Source organism: Limanda limanda, chromosome 11 (assembly GCF_963576545.1).
Source record: "Limanda limanda chromosome 11, fLimLim1.1, whole genome shotgun sequence".
In the NCBI taxonomy this organism is placed as follows: Eukaryota; Metazoa; Chordata; class Actinopteri; order Pleuronectiformes; family Pleuronectidae; genus Limanda; species Limanda limanda.
The window spans coordinates 6,494,801-6,513,344 of NC_083646.1; the positions used below are offsets into that span (position 1 = coordinate 6,494,801).

The following is an 18,544-nucleotide window of genomic DNA, read 5'->3' on the forward strand; positions in this document are numbered from 1 at the left end:
TTCCAGCTTTCTAATCCTCTTGACTGGAGAGCAGGAGACTGAGTGGCTGCAGGGCGCAGAGGAGGGGAAGGAAATTGGAGAGAGGAGAGAGGGCGAGAGATGAGAGAAGGAATGAAAAAGGGCGAAAGTGCCTCTTGAGTGACAAACCCGGAGACGAAGGCAGAGGAAGAGACGAGAGCAGCTGAGTGAAAGGACAGTTTGATGAACCACGTCGAGCAGCACAGCTAATTAAAAACCTTTTTTTATTTCTATTTAGACAAAATAATTAGGAAACATAAAAGGACATGAAAAATCAGGAGCTATTCAAGGCTCTTTGGAAAAGCGAGCAAAGCAAAGTTCAACATTTCCTCGTGAAGCCCTTTCAGGAAATCTCACATCCGTTGAGCGAGTCCATCTCTTGTAATATTTTACACAAATAAAACCAAATCAAAAACAGGTTGAAAACCTTTTAACACACACACACACTCACACAAAGTCAATTCATCACACTAACACAGTTCCCTAGACTTCATTTTTGGATCTGAAAAACGCAGCAACCTTGAATAGCTGGCACCTTTCAGCCGACTGCAGCCTGGTCTCATAATAGTCTGCCCACTTACACGAGTCGGGGTCTCATCAGCGCCGCTGGCAGTCGGCACAGGGTGACGACTCATTTCCAGACAGAGCCGGAGGAGGCCGGGCGACGGAACAGGACCAAGGAGACCAAAACAAGTCTTGAGTCTGTGTTGGCTTCGTTCATGAGGAAAAGACTGATCATGATAATGTTGCATTGTGGCCAAGCTACGTTTAACAAGCTTCAAATGAAGGTTTAACAATAAATTTAAACCTGAACCTCCATTTAATTAGATATTTTTCTCCCAGTTTGACCAAAAGGTGAATCATTTTGTGGACAAAGGCTGAGGAAATTCCATGTGAAGTAAAAAATAACAAAAAAAACATCAATAATGAACTAGAATTAGCTTTTTCTAAATAGAGCAATGAACCTGAAAAAAGACAAACAAACAAACAAACAGTCTATGGCTTCCCCCCCCCGCACAGCGACTTGTTCAGGGGACGACAGAGTACGGCTGATAGGGCAGCAGCTTCTGTCGTTCGTTGATCGAGTGGATCCAAGTGGGTTTGACAAAGTTCAGATTGCCGTTGTCCATCAGGGCCTGTGACGGGGGGGACAGAGACATGGACAGGTCATGAGGTGGTCTTGTTACATCACAGATACGCTCACAGAGGAAGAGGCATCGCTCATTCAGACACTAACAAGCACCTCAAACGGCTGAAACACTATTTACACCGATAACATCAAGTTGATTCAAAAGCTACTTTATCCCAGCACTGCTGCATTTTCACCAGGGTGGCAAAAACACTAATTCTCTTCATTTCTTTTATTTTAATAAAACCTTGAAAATTTGCAAGTGTTTACTGCTTCAAGGACAACGGCTAAGATGCGACCTTGCCAGGACCTTTTCTGCTTTTCCCCTCTGAGGTTTTTTGAGGCGATTGTCATTTGAGCACTTGACTGAGCACTTAAAAAAGGTTCCCTGGAGTGATTAACATCACAAAACCGTCTTGTGTGTAGAAGGGAATAATAAAAGCAAACCCGCCTTTACACAAATCCTCAAGGGCGAATTAGAAGTCCTTACATGACTGGCAAGGAAATACTGATGAAAGGCAAACAGTGGCAACAACTCACATCTTCAAAAGAGTCATGCCAGCCTTCACTGGTCACCACAAACTGCACCTTCTCCGTCATGTAGTCCTCGATCACTCTGCGGCACAGACAACAGCACATACAACGGAGATTTAATAACAGGCATTTACAATTCCTGCCACATCTTTTTTCTGGTCGAGTTATTTCTAGAAGTCTCTCTCACCCATTAAAGGCCACGATGTATCGCAGCAGCAGGCGTCGCTCGTTGTTAGGGAATTTACCGTAGAGGAAAAAGTGCTTTCCACTCAGGAAGTCTGAAAGAAACGATTGAAGAGGAAGTAGCAGAAGAGTTTAGCTGAAGCGCACAAAACTCATATGAGTGTAATTATTGGTGTCCTTTGGTGAAGGGCAGGAAGCAGCAAAGTTAGGATGAATAAACACAGAAAGTGGTGCGAGAGGCAAAAGAGACATCCAATTATTTCCTGTCTGTGTTTGCAGTGGGCCACGATGGAGGGGAGGACATTTTTCCTTCTGCCGTGAACAGGATCAGACGACAGAGACCGCGGGACACGGGGATAAGAACAAAGGGACACACCTGGCAGCTCAGGGATGGGATGATCCTCTTCAGCCTCAGCGTCTGTGTTTTCATCTGTCGACCCCCCGTATGGATCCTCCTCTTTCACCGTCTTCACACCGGCTGACACCTTTTTCTTCTGTCTGTTCTCCTTCTCCACTCTAACACAAGGACAAAAAAGACAAAACTTGACCCAACTCTGTCTCTTATGCTCCATGTTGCCTGTCTCTGAAGAGAAGGAACCTCATTTGTCTCCTTCCCGTTCTGTCTTGTCTGGACACTTGTTTTAATGGTCGTCACAGAAAACCCACAGCTCGACATTATAGAGCAGTTCAGAAGTTCAACTTCAAGTCGAGGGCGACACAATCTTCATTCCTACCAACGTGGCTGCATTAGTCCACTGATGTGCAGGTGGCAGTAATGTGCCGAAAAATACAACAACTGCAAGATGCACGTAAATAATGCAGGATTTAAAATTGGGTTTTCAAATGTTTTACGAGGAAATAAATTTAAACAACGTTTATACTGTGGATCAATTTTGGGGCAGCGATGAATACAGTGAACACCACATTAACACATTTTCATTCACACAATCTATGGATCAGTTTACTACTGGTGCATTGTGGGAGCAGATATGGAGTCAACGACCACACTGGACACAGAAGACAAACCGGTTCACCTCAATATCACACAGAGCAGTTTGGACATGGTTGTGTTTACCTCTGCAGCTCGTCCTCCGTGTCCACGGCAGAGTCGTCATCATCACCTCCTGTGAAACCAAGAGTTAATACAGGAGATTTTTAACAAGAAAACTGACACGTCATTTATTACAATAATAGCAAAGGTCAAGCTGAAAATGAAATAGTTTAAGCGTGAAAAGTTTCATGCATCCAAGATCAAAACTGCAGCTTGTGGGCAGCTTTTCAAACGGAAACAGATGGACAGGGTAATAATAATATTGTTATTCCCTGAGGAAAATATCAATTCACCTAAAAAAACACAGGGTTGTTTCCTAGTTCAAATCATTTCCTATGATGTATTATTATCCCTGCACTCTGTCCTTCATTTTAAAACCAATTGAATCCAAAAGTCAAATGTCAAACAATGCTGCCCCTATGATGAAAATAATGTAATCTTGACATCATGTCCTCTATAAAATACTATTAACTTTCATTATGCAGAGCAAGCAGAGGTAAAGCAGGATGTATTTTCATCAGCAGTTCAGGCAATGTCACCTTGTTGGCTACACTTTCCATTACCACACAATCATGGGTTGTTGTGGGGGGGGAAACAGGAAGAAGCTCTAATTAAAACGTCCTCTCCCTATATGTGTGTGTGTCCTCAGTGATGCAACCCGGTACTTTACTTCTGGCCTCGAATTAACATAGAAATGAGAATCATGCACAAGTCCCTTCACAGCGATTCCTTGTTTCTTCCCTCAAACTCCCATCGACAGCATGTATGTTGTTCATGTTCTTTACACGGTCGAGTTATCAAACCGAGCCGTTTCCAAGTGCTTCATAAAGCTGATCCCATTTGCCTCTTTCTCTGGGTTTCACATTCTCCCCTTGCTCTTCTCAACTCACTCAGTCCTCTCCAGCTCCGCTGCTGCCCTCTCCCCCTACACTAGATATTTGAGCTGAAGGAATTAATCACTTTCCATGAGTCACCACCACTTATCGTTCAGTTTTGGGATCTTTACTAATATAAATATATGTTTATATATATTAAAGTACATGTATGATATGTGTAACGCACATGTCCACCTTATGTTTATCTATTTTTTAAGAGAGTGAGCTTTTTTATTATGCTAAATTAAACTACTGTATTGCATTCTACTTAGTTTACAGGGTGGTGAACCTTAGAGTTTTTTGTTTTCTGCTTTGTCACAGTAAATATTGTTTTCCCGTCTCCGAAAGTTTTGTCTCATTACAATTAATTTGTGGTGGGTGACCCTGCAGCAGTGGAGCGATAAACTTTGCCCATTTTAATATGCAAATTGAACGAAGAGAGAGAAAGTAAAACTCCCTTTCCCAGGCAAAAACAAAACGGGTATTAATTAAAGCATTTTGCAGAAGTTAAGACCTTGTAGGGCATCTGGTGATAACTGTTCTATTCTCAGCAGGGGACCACTTCTGCATTTGATCCCCTCTCTCTCTGCCTAGTTCCCTCTCTCTCTCTCTCTCTCTCTCTATTTTTCACATTTAATTAAAAGGCAAAATGCAAAAACATCTAAAAAAAAAAGTACAGGAAACTGAGAATATTAGATGAAAGCTTTCTGTTTTCTGATCTGCTACAAACCGCCCGTTCAATTTGCAACGACACAAGCATATTATGTTGTTGTTTTGCCGGCAGCTCAATGTGTTCACAATGACAACGTTAAGAAATTGAGGTTAATAATAATGTTGGTATCCAAATAATGGATACCAACATTATCTGGTCGGTAGATCTTGTTGAGCTGGTCATTTCAAGAGTAGCTCACAAGCCTATAAGGTGTGGGCACCCCTGCTCTAGAAGATCGAATCTTAAACCACATGTCAGGTAAAGTTCAGTTAACCACTTGAAGTAGTTTGATGCAAACCTGGTTCGTCCATATCAGTGGAGCCACCATATTCATCATCGTCTTCACTCTTCACAACGGTTTTTTTGGGGGTGACTCGTCTCTCCTGCTTCTGTGGAGTCTGCAATAACAACAAGGACAGGATATTACAACTGATAGTTACCAACAAGAATGATCATTATTTTTTTGTAGACTCACGCAAAACAACACAAACAAACCTTTGTATCCATTTCCTCTTCACTCTGGTTGTCCACTTCCATTTCACTCTCCGAGCTCGACTCGCCACCATCCATCAAATACCTGACGCAACAGAAGAAGAAAAAAAAAAGAACGGATGAACAAAATGCGTCCGGATGATTAAAGACTGGGGAGAAAATGATGCCTGCACTATATATCTTGCTCCAAAGCAGCTTCACTCACACACTGCAGTGGCCCTTCTAGCAGGCAGTAATGGGACATAAGCACATTTAACAAGGAAGAGATGATAAAGATATAATTTCACACCAGTGTCCCAATTGTCTTTACAAACATTACAACAGCTAATATATCAAATACCTTTGACGTTTGCATGCTCTTGAGCTACAGCTTATCCTCCCCAAACACGTTGTTGTTGTTTCGCAGTCGGTGAACTGAAACCATGAATCAGGATTGATGGCTGCAACCCTGCTCCAATATCTCAAATTTTTTCTTGAGTTATAGGTTAGATGTTGCAAACAATGCAGCTTGGCAGTGGTGGGACAGAAGGAGGGCAATAAGCAAAGGCTGAAGTGCAAAGTTTTATATTGAGATACAACTGCATAAATTGTCTGGCTGTAAAGTGCATACCTTCGCCAAGGCTCAACAGACCCCTTATGAATCCACATTAAAATTCAAAGGAGCCAAACTTTTATGCCCACACTCAAAAATATCAGTCACCTTAACAGACCTGACTTTTAAATCAACCTCCATGAATTATTCTCTGAGAAAACAAGACAAGAGGTTGAAAAATATCCTATCTCCCAAAGAAAGTAAAGTAAACTTCCTGGATCCACCCCCCCCCCGGACCCTGATCCGGATACACACCACAAAATAAGGGGAAATCGGTCGGTGGTTTTTGAGTGATGGGGTCTAACAGACGAAAACATGACTTCCTGGTGCTGAGGTAATAACAGCAAAAATAATGCCCACACAGCTCGGTCTTTACAGGCTCTGCACAACAACATAGAGATGATATCCTCTTCAGGCAGAAACAGCAGTGTATTGGTTCTTCAGTGCACATCTCTATTGATTAACCATCTTAACCCACCGGCATGGTGTAAGGGTTTTGTTGTTACCTGTGTGTGTGCCCAACCTTGGTGGGGAGGGTCTCTCAGGAAGATTAACTTTTGGAGCTGGGGGAACTTGCACAAAGTTCACTCTTACAGCGCTGGACAAGTTTGTTTATGTGGAATTCTCTCTGCCTACTGGGAATGGTAAACACTTTATGGATGCTTTAGCTCCAACTTGACCTTAGTAGTGAATGGTATGACATTTTAAGCTCGGAGATTGGTATTCCTTATTGAAATGCACCTCGGGAGTCATATTTAAGTTTGACCACTGAAGTTTTCCCTACACAGGCTTTTACCTGAACTTTCAGAGAACAAGACATTATCTGATGCTGATGATCTATGGGGGGGAAACTTTCACCTTCCTTCTGGGCAAAACGCCTAAAACCTCAAACATCTCCTCCCACTTTGCAGCTCTGTAAATATGTGCACTTTCGGAATTTATAAGACATTAAGAAATATATTACACCTGACGACATAGTCCTTCAACTTTTCTATTTTCATGACAAAAAAAGGGAGGAATAATGTGTCAGATTCTTCTCATTGGTGTTTTTTACGTCATTTTTCTCACAATAAGTACATGAGATTAATTGAATTAAATCTATTCAAATTCATGTGAAAATAAAACATAAGCAAGACTGCAAACAAAGTCTTTTAGACATATAATTCAATATAACCTCAAGAGAAATGTTAAACAGACTTCAGTGTGTTTTTTCCAGTCCTAACGACCACTCAAAGTGCTTTACAGTGATTCCATAGTGCTTCTCCATCAGTCACACAGGGTTCAGTGTCTTTCCCAAGGACACATGTGGACTGGAGGAGCCGGGGATCGAATCGCCGACCTCTCCGATGAGCGAACGACCGTGACCCACCTCCAGAGCCACGGACACTCAGATGCATAGAATATATTAGGGGGTGTAGTGTCAGACGACATATCGTGACTGTGTCTGTAATGTTCTAGGCTATGGTTAGGCAAGTGTGGCGGGGAAATGAAAAGACAGATTTTCCAATTACTTTAAAAGTGAAGATATAAGTTTGGATAATGATGAAGGAAATGGGTAGGACACGCAGAAAAACAGGAAAGAACATGTGACATTTCTCCCCGAACCTCTCTATACATCACCTCAATCCACGACTGTGCATCAAAGCTAAGGTGTTATTATTTCCACTCACACTACGCAGACACATTATAATGACCCATGCTTTCTTCTTTCATAAAACTAAGTGACTAGGAAATTGAAAAAAATGAAAAAGGAGACTGTGGATAAGAGGAGCAGTGCAGCATGTGCTGCTTATAACAATAAGTGGCATAATTAAAGTAAAGCACGCCGTGTGCTCAGCTCCAGACGAACTGGAGAGGTGTTTTACAAAAGATGAAAAGATAGAAATGATAATAGTTAAGTATATATTTATCTTATCTAGTCCTGATTTTCACTCAAAGTGTTTTACAGTACAGTTTTACATTCACACACGGTCGTACAGTGCATCTATGTGCAGCTCTTTCTCTGTGAGAAAGGTTAAATTGTTCAATTCTATTATTAAACTTAACATTTTTTGTGATTATATTTTTTAACCTCATCTCCTGTCACCCTACTAAACAAATAATTCAGTGAAATAATGTATGAACTACGATTCTAGTAGTTTTACCTCAATAGTTATTACTGTATACTTCTCCACCTGTTGTGATTTCAAGTTTGAGATAAGTATCATCATGTTCACGTGAGTCCGTTATGGGGTGTCACTGCGTGTTAAAGCATAGACCGATTCACAACTAAAATTGTATATGATAGACAGTGATTATCTATTTTTTGTATAATTCAAGTAAAGACTGGTTCTTCTTTAAATAATAGTTATTTCTTCAAAACCCCAGAAATAGCTGAAACTACTCATTGATGACAAAATTATTGCACTTAGCACATCTTTACACTCTTGGCAAAAATGCTGTTGAGGATAAAAGTAATATTTTCAGATTTCAAGTGTTGTGTTTTTGTATGCGATTAAAATCAATGTGTCGCAGATTAATCACGATGCGATTGTGCTGATATTTTGTCACCTACATGTCGACTACTTTCCACGTCCTCCAGGTCCTCCTCGGCTTTAATGAGATATTGATTTACTTATTCAGTCCCATTGTGATGGGATGTTGTAGAGCCACTTGAACGTTTTCTGCTCTCCCCTCTTTAGGTTCCGTCTCTGGATTCTCGCTGATTGAATGACGTACACAGAGAAAGTATTTATTTCGGTGCTTATGTGATGTCAGAAATCTCATTAATATATATATATATATTCTGAATAATAAATATGCATGGCAGGAGCCCAGTGAAGCTGTGCATTTGCCCGCAGATGCTCGGTGACAAAGTGTTTGCGTGCATGATGGATGGGGCAACAGTTAGAGGATGTGAGTGTGCCTATTTGTTTGGGTACTTGTCATCATCAAAGTAAGTGGTCCTTTTAATTACCCATAGCAGATGCAGCTTTTAAATAAAGGGTACATCATCAAAGCTGCACACTCAACACGCTGCACAATAGCGGAGCTGGACAGGGCTATGACAACAGGAAGCAGTGGGGGAAGGATGGTGGTGAGGGATCCTCAGCACAATCAGAAACTCACTGAGAAAGGCTTACATGAGGAGGAAGGATGACACAGGCTGCTGAGAGCTTGAAGTAAGGACCAGATTTGATTGAACATTAGGATTGTCTGCCACTGGCCTTCAGGTATATGTTATTTTTAAAAGCTGTCCACGCTACTCTTCCTCTTTATTCGCCGGTTGCATTCATTTCTGGAGATGAAGACTAACATTAGCAAAAAAATTGATTTCTCTACACTGAGTCTAACCTGCAGACTGATCCATGCAGGATGTCGGTGACAACAATCTCTCTGAAATGACAGTCTCATCGATACAAGTAATCATTACCCACACGAGACTCACTAATGAAGGTCTGTGACTCTTCCTGGTGTGTGTATTTGACCCAAATAGGTCGGACACATCATGATTATCTCTGTTATTGATTAAGCGGCCATCACTTGGTCAATATTTTGCAATATTTTGGAAGGAAAACACATCCATGGTGACAGCTTGAAAGTGTTTGTTTTGTTAATAACTTCCTTTTAAGACAAAAGAGAAGAAGCAAATAATATGAGATTCTGGATCCAGCTAATTCTCAGCTTTATTGAACTCAAATACTAAATTCTACACTTCACTGTGAAAATGGGCAGGTCAATTTCCAAGATGGGGTTGTGAGAAAAAAAAGAAGACATTAACTGTCACACCGGTATCCTGATTGAATTGGACCTACAGGGGTAATAATTCTGGAACACGTCCTACACAGCAATAGCTGAGAATGAATCACATTCATAGTAAAAGGTACAAAGAGACAAACACTAGTAGAAGGGACAAAAACATGTTTGGAAAGAAATCAAGGTAATGATCAGACCTTCCAGCTCTTAACTCCAGCTAAATATTTTACATACAACATTGGAGCAAATATAGGAACAAAAAGCAAACCACAAGTATTCCTGAACTCGAGCTGTGCGATATGACCAAATTCTCATATCCCCATAGAGTTCATTCTGTATCCAGATGACATCACACGTTGTACCTCACCATGGCCGTGTAAATTGGGGCCACGTCTCTACTGATGAAAGTTGTAATGGCAGCCATTACCTCCTTCCATCTTTGTGGTGCTTTGCCATATGGTGTGCCGTGGGACAAAGTATTGCAGCACTTTTTTTGCAATTAAAAATTAAGCTGCTCATGCACGCAGTTCTCAGGAGGATGGAACAGGCGGATCTGTCCTGCCGGCTGTGTGCTATACGTGTACCAGTCATCCGGGTGCATGCACAGAGAGGCGGTGGACTAGTGGCAGAAACTTGGACTATGGGCAGAAAAGGTCCCTGGTTCAACTCCACGGAGAAACAACAAAAAGACGAACCTGGATTGATCTGTCCAAAAATCCAAGAGGATTCTCCCTACCCTGTCTAGTGAGCAAGGCACCTTACTCCCCCAACATCTGCTCCCAGGGCGCCGTACATGGCTGCCCACTGCTCTGTGTGTCCTGCACCAGATGGGTTAAAAGCAGAGGTTAAATTTCCCTCCTTGCATGAGTGTGCTTGTGCATGTCTGTGCATGTGTTTTGGTCAAATAAAAGAAATGTATCTTAATGTATCAATGTGTGTTCACTGGCAGATCACCTTGACCCCAGTGGACATCTACTTTATTGGCACGTAACTACAAACCAGGAATTTTACTGATTTAATGTTTCAAAGTGGGTTGAGGACAGAATAATCGTCTAAAAGTGGATCTTAATCAAGCAGCAGCCCACCGTGTCGTCTTTTTCAACCTGGAGCCTACTGTGCTTTCTAACTTATTTGACTCTCAACGTGACCTTCATTTACAAAATTAACATCATGCTGTATTGAAGAAGCCTTGAAATTAGAGATTGGGACCATAAACTTCCGAGGAAACTCATAAACTTCTATAGAAACCAGATTCTTTTAAAATCAGAGTATTGGATCCATCTGAATGCACCAGAAGCCCGAGATTAATAAGATCAGTAACCTTGGATACCCCATCAGAATGAGAGCTCTGTTGAAAATTGAGGGCGACATGATCATTATGGAGGAAACAAGTATGAAGGAATTCCTGAAATGGTAAAGCAACCCCAGTACAGTGAGATTTCAATTACTTTGGACCTTCCGCTGCCCAAGATGAGTCCTCAGCTCTGCATTATTCAATAGACACAGATTCTTCTGGAGCAACAGCAGACGGCCTTGATGCTGCAAAGCTCCCCCTGTAATGAGCCATATAATTAGACAGCTGCTGGAGCTGCCTGGGCTGAAGTTGTGATCACAGCAGGCATCAGCTGCTCAGGGTTACAATGTTGGAGCAAGTGGGCAACACCGCTGTGAGGTGTATTTTTGGACGCCTCAATCAGCCTGATTGCTAAGTACAGACTGCGAGAGGTGCAGTCGTGGCTTTAAGAGAACATATTAACCAGATGAAGCTCTGCGGAATGTCCTTTAACAAGACTCTGAATTTCCTCCAGCTGTTCCACTGCGAATGCCTGAGCCTGGGCTTTTGGTGTAAAAATTCAAACTCAAGATATCGCTTCTTTTTCATTGGTTTGTTTTGCATTTCGTCGTCTCTTACCGTTTATAGGAGAGCTGCTCTTTCCTCTTGTGGCAGTCCATCACCCATTCTTTCCGTACAATGATGCCCCCTGCTGATTTCACCTGGCTGTACTTGGGCGTGTTAGCAAAGGCACAGCTGGAAATAGAAAAACACAGGGTTACATCACTAAGAGAAGTTGACGTGGGCAACAGTCATACGGCGGATATCACGATGCAATCAAAGTGAATTACAGAGTGCAATCAGGCCTGTGACACAATCCTGACGTACGATGTATGATCATACAAATTACCTAAATATATCTTTCCATCTCAAAAGATCGATGTTTGAAAAACATGTTTGCACTTATGTATAATATATTTCTAAATATAAGAATTTGGAGTTATTTACATATTAAACATATTAGACGTTTATTGTATTTGCCACTATGTGAATGACACTGTAAAACAGGATCTCCCCTGACTTTCTCGGTTACCTATAACTTCCCAGTGTACTGATTTGTTTATCAAGTATTCTTCAGCTTCCCTACTGTGCCAAAAGTGTAAACCTCTGATTTCACAAGCTTAATTTAAATGGACTCCAGCAGCATCAACAAACGACTGACTCCCAGCACAGCACAAACTCAACGTAAGCATAAACTAAATTTGTATCTAGGAATGAGAACAATATTGGAAAACAATATCGACAAAGCTGACTTTTTCGCTGTTGTTTTGAGTCCAAGAATGAGTGTGAGCAACAGAAATTGCTTTTAATTACAACGGCTTACTTAAATGATACACATTCACATATTTAAGAAGGGCGATTTATTCCTTTATCCCAATGATTAACTCTGCTCTTTCAGGAAACAATTAATGAATCTTGATGAAAAATAACAGGCGCATTTAATCTGAGTGATCTACTCATCTTTCTTTAATCAAATCAGCTGCCAAAAACCTGCCGTTGTACATGTATTGATTGATTCGCTCAATAGTAATCTCCTCACTTTCTCTTTGTGGAGCCACATTTCTGAGCTGTCCGTCAGTTTATTAAGAACGAGCGCCAACAAGGTCTCTTAAAGCAAAAACTGTGGTGGGAATTTAAAAGCCCTTTTTTAAGCTTATTTGTCAAAATCCAAAATAAGCAGATGTTTATTATGTTGTTGAGACAACACACTCAATTAATTTGCATCCATTTAAAACAAAGTCCATAAGACTAAAGTGTGTAGAAATCTTTCCTACTACATGTATTTACATTACACACATCACATATAACATTTACAATGTTAACTCTTTTATGATCTATAACTGCTTTCAGACATGCAGCAGAATTTGTATGTAACATCCTGCCTGAAAGTCTGGACCCAATTCTCAGCTTATGAAACAAGATTATTACCAAACACAAAACAAGATTATTTATTTTTGGGTCAAGATCAGGGTTCAGGTTATAGTTCTGCATTTTCCTTCTTCCTCAATTAGAGGAGAAGTTAGACATCACTCAAGTAAGTTCAGTCCCGAGAGGTGAGAGGCTACATCGAGCAGCAGGATACTGAGTCTTAATGAAGCTGGTGGGTGGATTTCTTAACTTTAAACAGAACTTGACTCACTGTTTCTCCACTTTTGCGCTAAACTAAGCAGCTGCTAGGTGCTGCTTTGTATTTACTTTGAATTGTTGCCTTTAACGTGCAAACAAGTAATGCATCTATAAAATACAGTCCACTTCCACATTTAAATTCCATAGATCCAGATTTGTTTTGGGATCTTCACCAAATGGCACACACTCTTTTTAAATCAACAAACAGACAGGAGTGAAATCAGAACTTCCTTAGTGGAGATGATGATGGCAAACAATAAAGAGCACAACTTCAGAATGCACTTTCCACGTGCCACCAGCTACTTACATGAGGTGTGTGGCGCCGGGCGTCCAGTCAGGCCGGTACTTGGCTCCCATATCCAGAGCCTTTTCCCTCAGCTCCCCCCTGTATGGGTTCTGGAAGCCACTGAGTACAAACACAACCCCTTCCAACATCCGGTTGAATGGGACCTGGGATTTAGTTTTCTGTTGTTTGGGTTTAGTTTCAGATTTGGTCAAACTCTGCCTCTTCTTGTCGGGGGACTTCGGTGTCAGGGAAGCTGGGGACACAATTCAGAAAGTCAAGGAAATTCTCTAAGAAAACAATGTATATGCTGCGATTGAGACACTAAACGAAGTGTTACCTTTGGCAGCGCTGGAGCTGGATGCGCTGGCTGGACTCGGCTTGTTTTTGGGGGTTGTGGCTTTAACCTCCGGTGAGCCAGCTGGACTTATTTTCTTCGTGGGAGGGGGGCCAGGGGCAGACTGGCGCTCTTTGTTGAACTCAAATTTCCTTTTTGCTGGTGGCTTTGTGGAAACAATTCATGGGAGAAACTGAGGATTTTACACTTTTCATGCTTAAGTCACAAGAATAACAAAAAATAATGTGCAAATACACGTTGTAGACAAACTTTCTGTTCATTTAATGGCAAAAAGTTTAATAAATTTGTAATGCGTGAGCATTCTGAAATTAAAATGTTCCGTGTGTATGCAGAAACAATAGATTAGAAAATGAAGTGTAAGAATTCATAGAGGATTTCAAAAAACAGTTGCTTAACAATTACAGAAGAAAATTGCAAACAGGACTGTAATCACTGGAATAACTGTTGAGACGACTTTTCAATACACGGAGAGTGACAGAGACATTTCCTGCGTTAGCATTTCACATTTGCACAGAGTTAAAGTAATTACATTTTTTGCTTCAAGCTGTTGATGAAAGCTACAAATTTAAGCTACTGCATATGAAACAATTTATTTAAATAAATTGGAAACGACAAATACATGAATTAGTTTTTCCGAGAGATATATTGAACACGGTCAAATAATGCAATGTTCAGCAAAACAAGTAAGTCTTCCAGGCACAGACTGTGTGTTCAATCCCTGAGTTCACAGGCTGTTGTGGTTCACATTAGGCGGTGTGTGCCACTGTGATTGGTACAGTGGGAAAACAACATCACAGTGACTCCCGCACGACAACAGCACGACAAATGTTAAGATGCTTCTCCAGGAGATTGCACAATCTGAACACACACCACCTCAGATTTGGCTTTTCACAGAATTGATGAGTGACTGTAATAATTGTAAAATGGACCAGAATGATGTGTGTAGTATTATATGAGGTTTCTTGAATGCGCCCTAGTGAAAATACAGCAGAAAAGGTACTGAAATAAAATGAAAAATAATTCACTATGAGCAAGCGGGGTGATGCCAGCTCCTTGCTCCTGCATGATAAATGTCTTGTGCCAGTTCAGATGCCTTTACTGGCTGGTGAATGATTTGTTATTTGTTGTTTTTTTTACACCGAAATAACAGACGGCAATAAGAGTTTTAAAGGTCAGGAAATTAACTGTTCTGCACCTTACTTTTTCTGGTATTGGCAGCATAACGGAAATAATACTCTGCTATAAAACGAAAGCACCTGTGCAGGCTGTACATAAAACAGTGGTAATAATTTTAAAAGTATTGAGGCCAGTTTCATATATATCCTGGAATTTAGTTTGGTGGAGAAATGGCTGGTGATGTTCAGTACCTGTGGCGAGACAGTGCTGGAGGACGAGGCTTGGCCCGACAACTGGGGGGAGCCACCGGTCTGCAGGGCAGCAGAAGCATAACTCAACCTCTCATTCTGAGGAGACACTAAAGTGGAGAAGTGCAGAGAGTTGGTGAGGAAGGAAAAATGAACTATTCCCACAAAGTGGCACAATAATGAAGAACGTCTTTGAAATCGACTCTTTGCTCTCATCTTCTGCTACAAGTCAGAAGCTTTAATTACAACCTAATTGATGAACTATGGATTTTTGTTTTTACTCAACCTCATTATCAAGAAGGACCTGAAAGAATTAAATTGGCCTTCGGCAGCTTGTAAATTTGAAGGAATGGATTTACCTTTGACAGAAGGACTGGTTTTTGTCGTACTGTCCCGACTGAAGAAGAGACTGCCCGGCTGAAGACTGGGCCCAGATGACGGAGACTCCTCCTTCACCTTGAACTGTCCCAACTTGGTCAGCTTCTGACAAGAGACAAGAAGAAAATGTCCGTGGCCAAAAGAAGAGATGGAGGGACTGACTGAAGGTTTGAATTTGATAAATGATTTCAAAAGATAAAACACCTTCCTTTTGTTGTTTACTTATTTTATAATCAAGTAGTTTCTGATCAAAACTATTACAGTATGATTGCAGTCATTCTATGACAATGTCCGGTTGTTACTTTGAGTTCAGACAAAATGTTACTATTAAGATGGTTGACTTATTTTGTAACATTTAATAATAATTTTAAATATATATATACAAACTAAAACTTAGTTACTAATCATCAAGGCCTCATTACAAAATATTTTTAAAAAAGGACAAGATATTTTAATACTTACAGGGGAGGCTGCTGGAGGAGGATCATTTTTGTCCGGCGGTGAATGAAACTTAACAAAGGCCAGACCATATGCTATGTTCTATGTACAAAGACAAAAAAAAATGTATAAAATGTATGTATATTTCGATAAGATTCCACTTTCATCATGTAGCTCAACAAGTAAACACACTGCAGGTGAAACCACACTGTTGTTGAGCATGTGTGAGGATATCATTTGCTCTATATGTCCTCTTATATGACTTCATTGTGACATTTCTGTGATACAATCAAAGATCTGACCTAAAACTAGTGATGCTGTTATTGCTAATTATGTCATAAAGTCATGTTAACACTCAATACAACCTTTACCTTGCTGTAAGGCTGGCTACAAACAAGTTTCACCCTGTCCCACTTCTCCTGGGCTGGGGTCTTCTGCAGCTGGGTGGGCCCAAAGAAACGCACCCGGTTCAGATTGGTGCCATTGCGGCTCTCAGTTGGAGACATGAAGGAAGACGTAACCAGAAGAACCTGAAGCAGACATTTAAAAAATCAATAAATCACAGGGGGGGAAAATGGGATAGAGATCACGTGCAGACATTAATAGTCAAGATAGTGACGGACTACCTCATAATCCTGGTCTCTGGTAGCGGAGGAATTCCCAACCAGCACCTCGATGAAAGCTGAGCCTTCATTTCCGATGTCGATGCTGTGCACCTGCTCCTCCTTCTCGAGCTGAGCGAAGGAAAACAGCGACAACAGATAAATAAAAACTTAATATAAGCCCCTTGTGCTTCACAAGCATCACAAATACTGTAAATATCCTTAAGTCAAAGAAAGTCTAACACAGTCACATACGAGAACAGACAATTGACACAATTATTGATTATATATTCATTTTTGTTAAGCACCTTCTCAAACACTATCACAACATTTTACTTCTGTTTAGAGGTCCAGTGTGTAATAATTATGTGAAAGGGATCTATTGACAAGAAAATACAAAATACTTAATGATCCTAGTGATGTGTACGGGGGTGTGGCCTAGGGGGTAGAGTGGGCGTTCTCCAACAAGGAGGTTGCCGGTACAATCCCCACTCTTCTCCATCTGCATTCCGAAGTGTCCTTGGCAAGATACTGAACCCCTAGATGGCCCCTCATAAATGTTGAGTGTACTAAAAATGTAAGTCGCTTTGGACAAAAGCATCAGCTAAATGGCATGTAATGTAATGTAATGTTTACAGTTGTGTGTTTCATCTAAATTGTACAAATTGTTTGTTTTCTTCACCCTAGAATGGGCCCTTTGTATTTAAATACTTTATATTTACATCAGGAGCGGGTCCTCTCTACGGAGGCCACCATGTTTAGTTTTACAGTAGCTCAGACTGGACAAACTAAACACCCTTTGAGTTTAGAGTCATGTTGGGAAGGGGAGAGTGAGGTGAGTTCAGCTGCAACATGCAACTTCACCACTAGTTGTCACTATATCCTACACACTGAACCTCTGAAGACTTTTTGGAGGGGGGGGTGGAGACAGGAACTCACCTGCAGGATGACGGATGTCTGCTTCTCCCCGGGTCTCGCTGCCTTCCACTTCCTGTAGGTGTCCGAGCTCAGCAGGTTGTCCGCCTTGTGGGTCTGTTCAGCGGGATGAGAGAGGATGAATGAACGGGAGGATGAACCTTTGAGCAGATACACGTTTCTCACTGAACATAACACACAACTCACGGTGTCCTCGGTGCTGCACGACACAACGTGCTTGATCTTGATCTCAGGCATTGTTGATGTTGATTCCTCACGTTGGTTCAACGCTTCTAGGCGAGTTAACAAAACATAGAACACACACGTTGTTCTGGCAGTGGAGGAAACTACAGTGTGTTCCTGTCCAGCGGGCTAGCCTTGTTAGCACGCTAGCAAACAATGGGTAGAGTGAAGTTCCCACTGGTTAGCTTGATGGTTTCCACACACACCAGCGCTCCCAGTAACGAACCTGTACACGTGTTGTGTAGCTGACACACACCCGCTCACTCTGGCGCTACAGTGCACGTCGGAAAACACACGATAATACTTTTAATGTTAAGCTAAACGTGTCATTTTCCCACCAAAAGCCCGACGTGTTCCGTGTTGTTGTGACCACACCGACAATCTCAGCCAATCAGCGAGCCCCTTTTTCTTCTTCTACTCTTTAAAAAGCGCATCACAGGGTAATGTCGCCACCAACTGTTTATAAGATATAAACACACACACATCTATGTATATTTTCGGATGTAAGGATTTAATTCCTACTATTTTTAATTTACCTAATCTTGTTTTCATTCTTCTTTCGTTTTATTATTTTTACTCTTATTATGTACTATTGTTTATTAATATATACTAATGTATATGCATAAGTACAATTTCTGATCTAATTTATATTCTGTTTCACTTGGAAAACTATTGTACTATTATTAATATATTTTCTCTAATATTAGTTTATTCTAAATTAAATGTATTGTTATTTTAATTCTGCGAGTTCTGCGTTAGTTCAGTTCAGTAAAGTTCAGTTCCTTCCATTCCTTTGTTCCCTGAACTATGAAATTCAAACCTAGCCTCCACCACCCCCTGTCGATGTGTACTACACAATAAAACAAAATAACTACATCCGAGTCCAGTGAATGTTCTTTATGAGTGTTGTTATAGTCTAGGTGCAAAAAACAGACATGTGCTGTTGAATTATATTTCATAAGTAAATTGAATCGGCAATGATCTATGCTATAGATAAAAGTCTGCTTGAATGGTTCGATGAAAAAGTTAATGTCTCAGGAACAGGTCCAGGAAACTGAAGTGCATCCTTGATTCTGGCAAATCTTCCTGAGGCTCTTTACAGAGCAGAACTTTTGTTAATGTTACACACTTCCCTCACTGATTCATCATAGATTGAGCTGCTTTTTTTTCTCACTCTGGAGG

General features: G+C 40.9%; 1 protein-coding gene across 2 annotated transcripts; it reads right to left on the reverse strand.

Moving 5' to 3' along the window:
* Positions 1-225: 225 nt before the first annotated feature.
* Positions 226-17,729, reverse strand: xrcc1 (X-ray repair complementing defective repair in Chinese hamster cells 1). Of its 2 annotated transcripts, none has more exons than XM_061080902.1 (17): positions 17,327-17,729; positions 17,144-17,236; positions 16,229-16,336; positions 15,974-16,132; positions 15,627-15,704; positions 15,146-15,266; positions 14,790-14,896; positions 13,405-13,567; positions 13,089-13,320; positions 11,234-11,350; positions 4,998-5,079; positions 4,801-4,900; positions 2,940-2,988; positions 2,241-2,380; positions 1,869-1,959; positions 1,688-1,763; positions 226-1,154 (listed from the first exon to the last, which is right to left on the reverse strand). In XM_061080902.1, exons 1-17 carry the CDS (start codon positions 17,375-17,377, stop codon positions 1,047-1,049), a joined length of 1,875 nt encoding a protein of 624 aa, XP_060936885.1. In that variant the 5' UTR covers positions 17,378-17,729; the 3' UTR covers positions 226-1,046. The 2 variants fall into 2 exon arrangements, with proteins under 2 accessions (XP_060936885.1, XP_060936884.1); XM_061080901.1 differs by having other exon boundaries at positions 15,146-15,269.
* Positions 17,730-18,544: the final 815 nt, after the last annotated feature.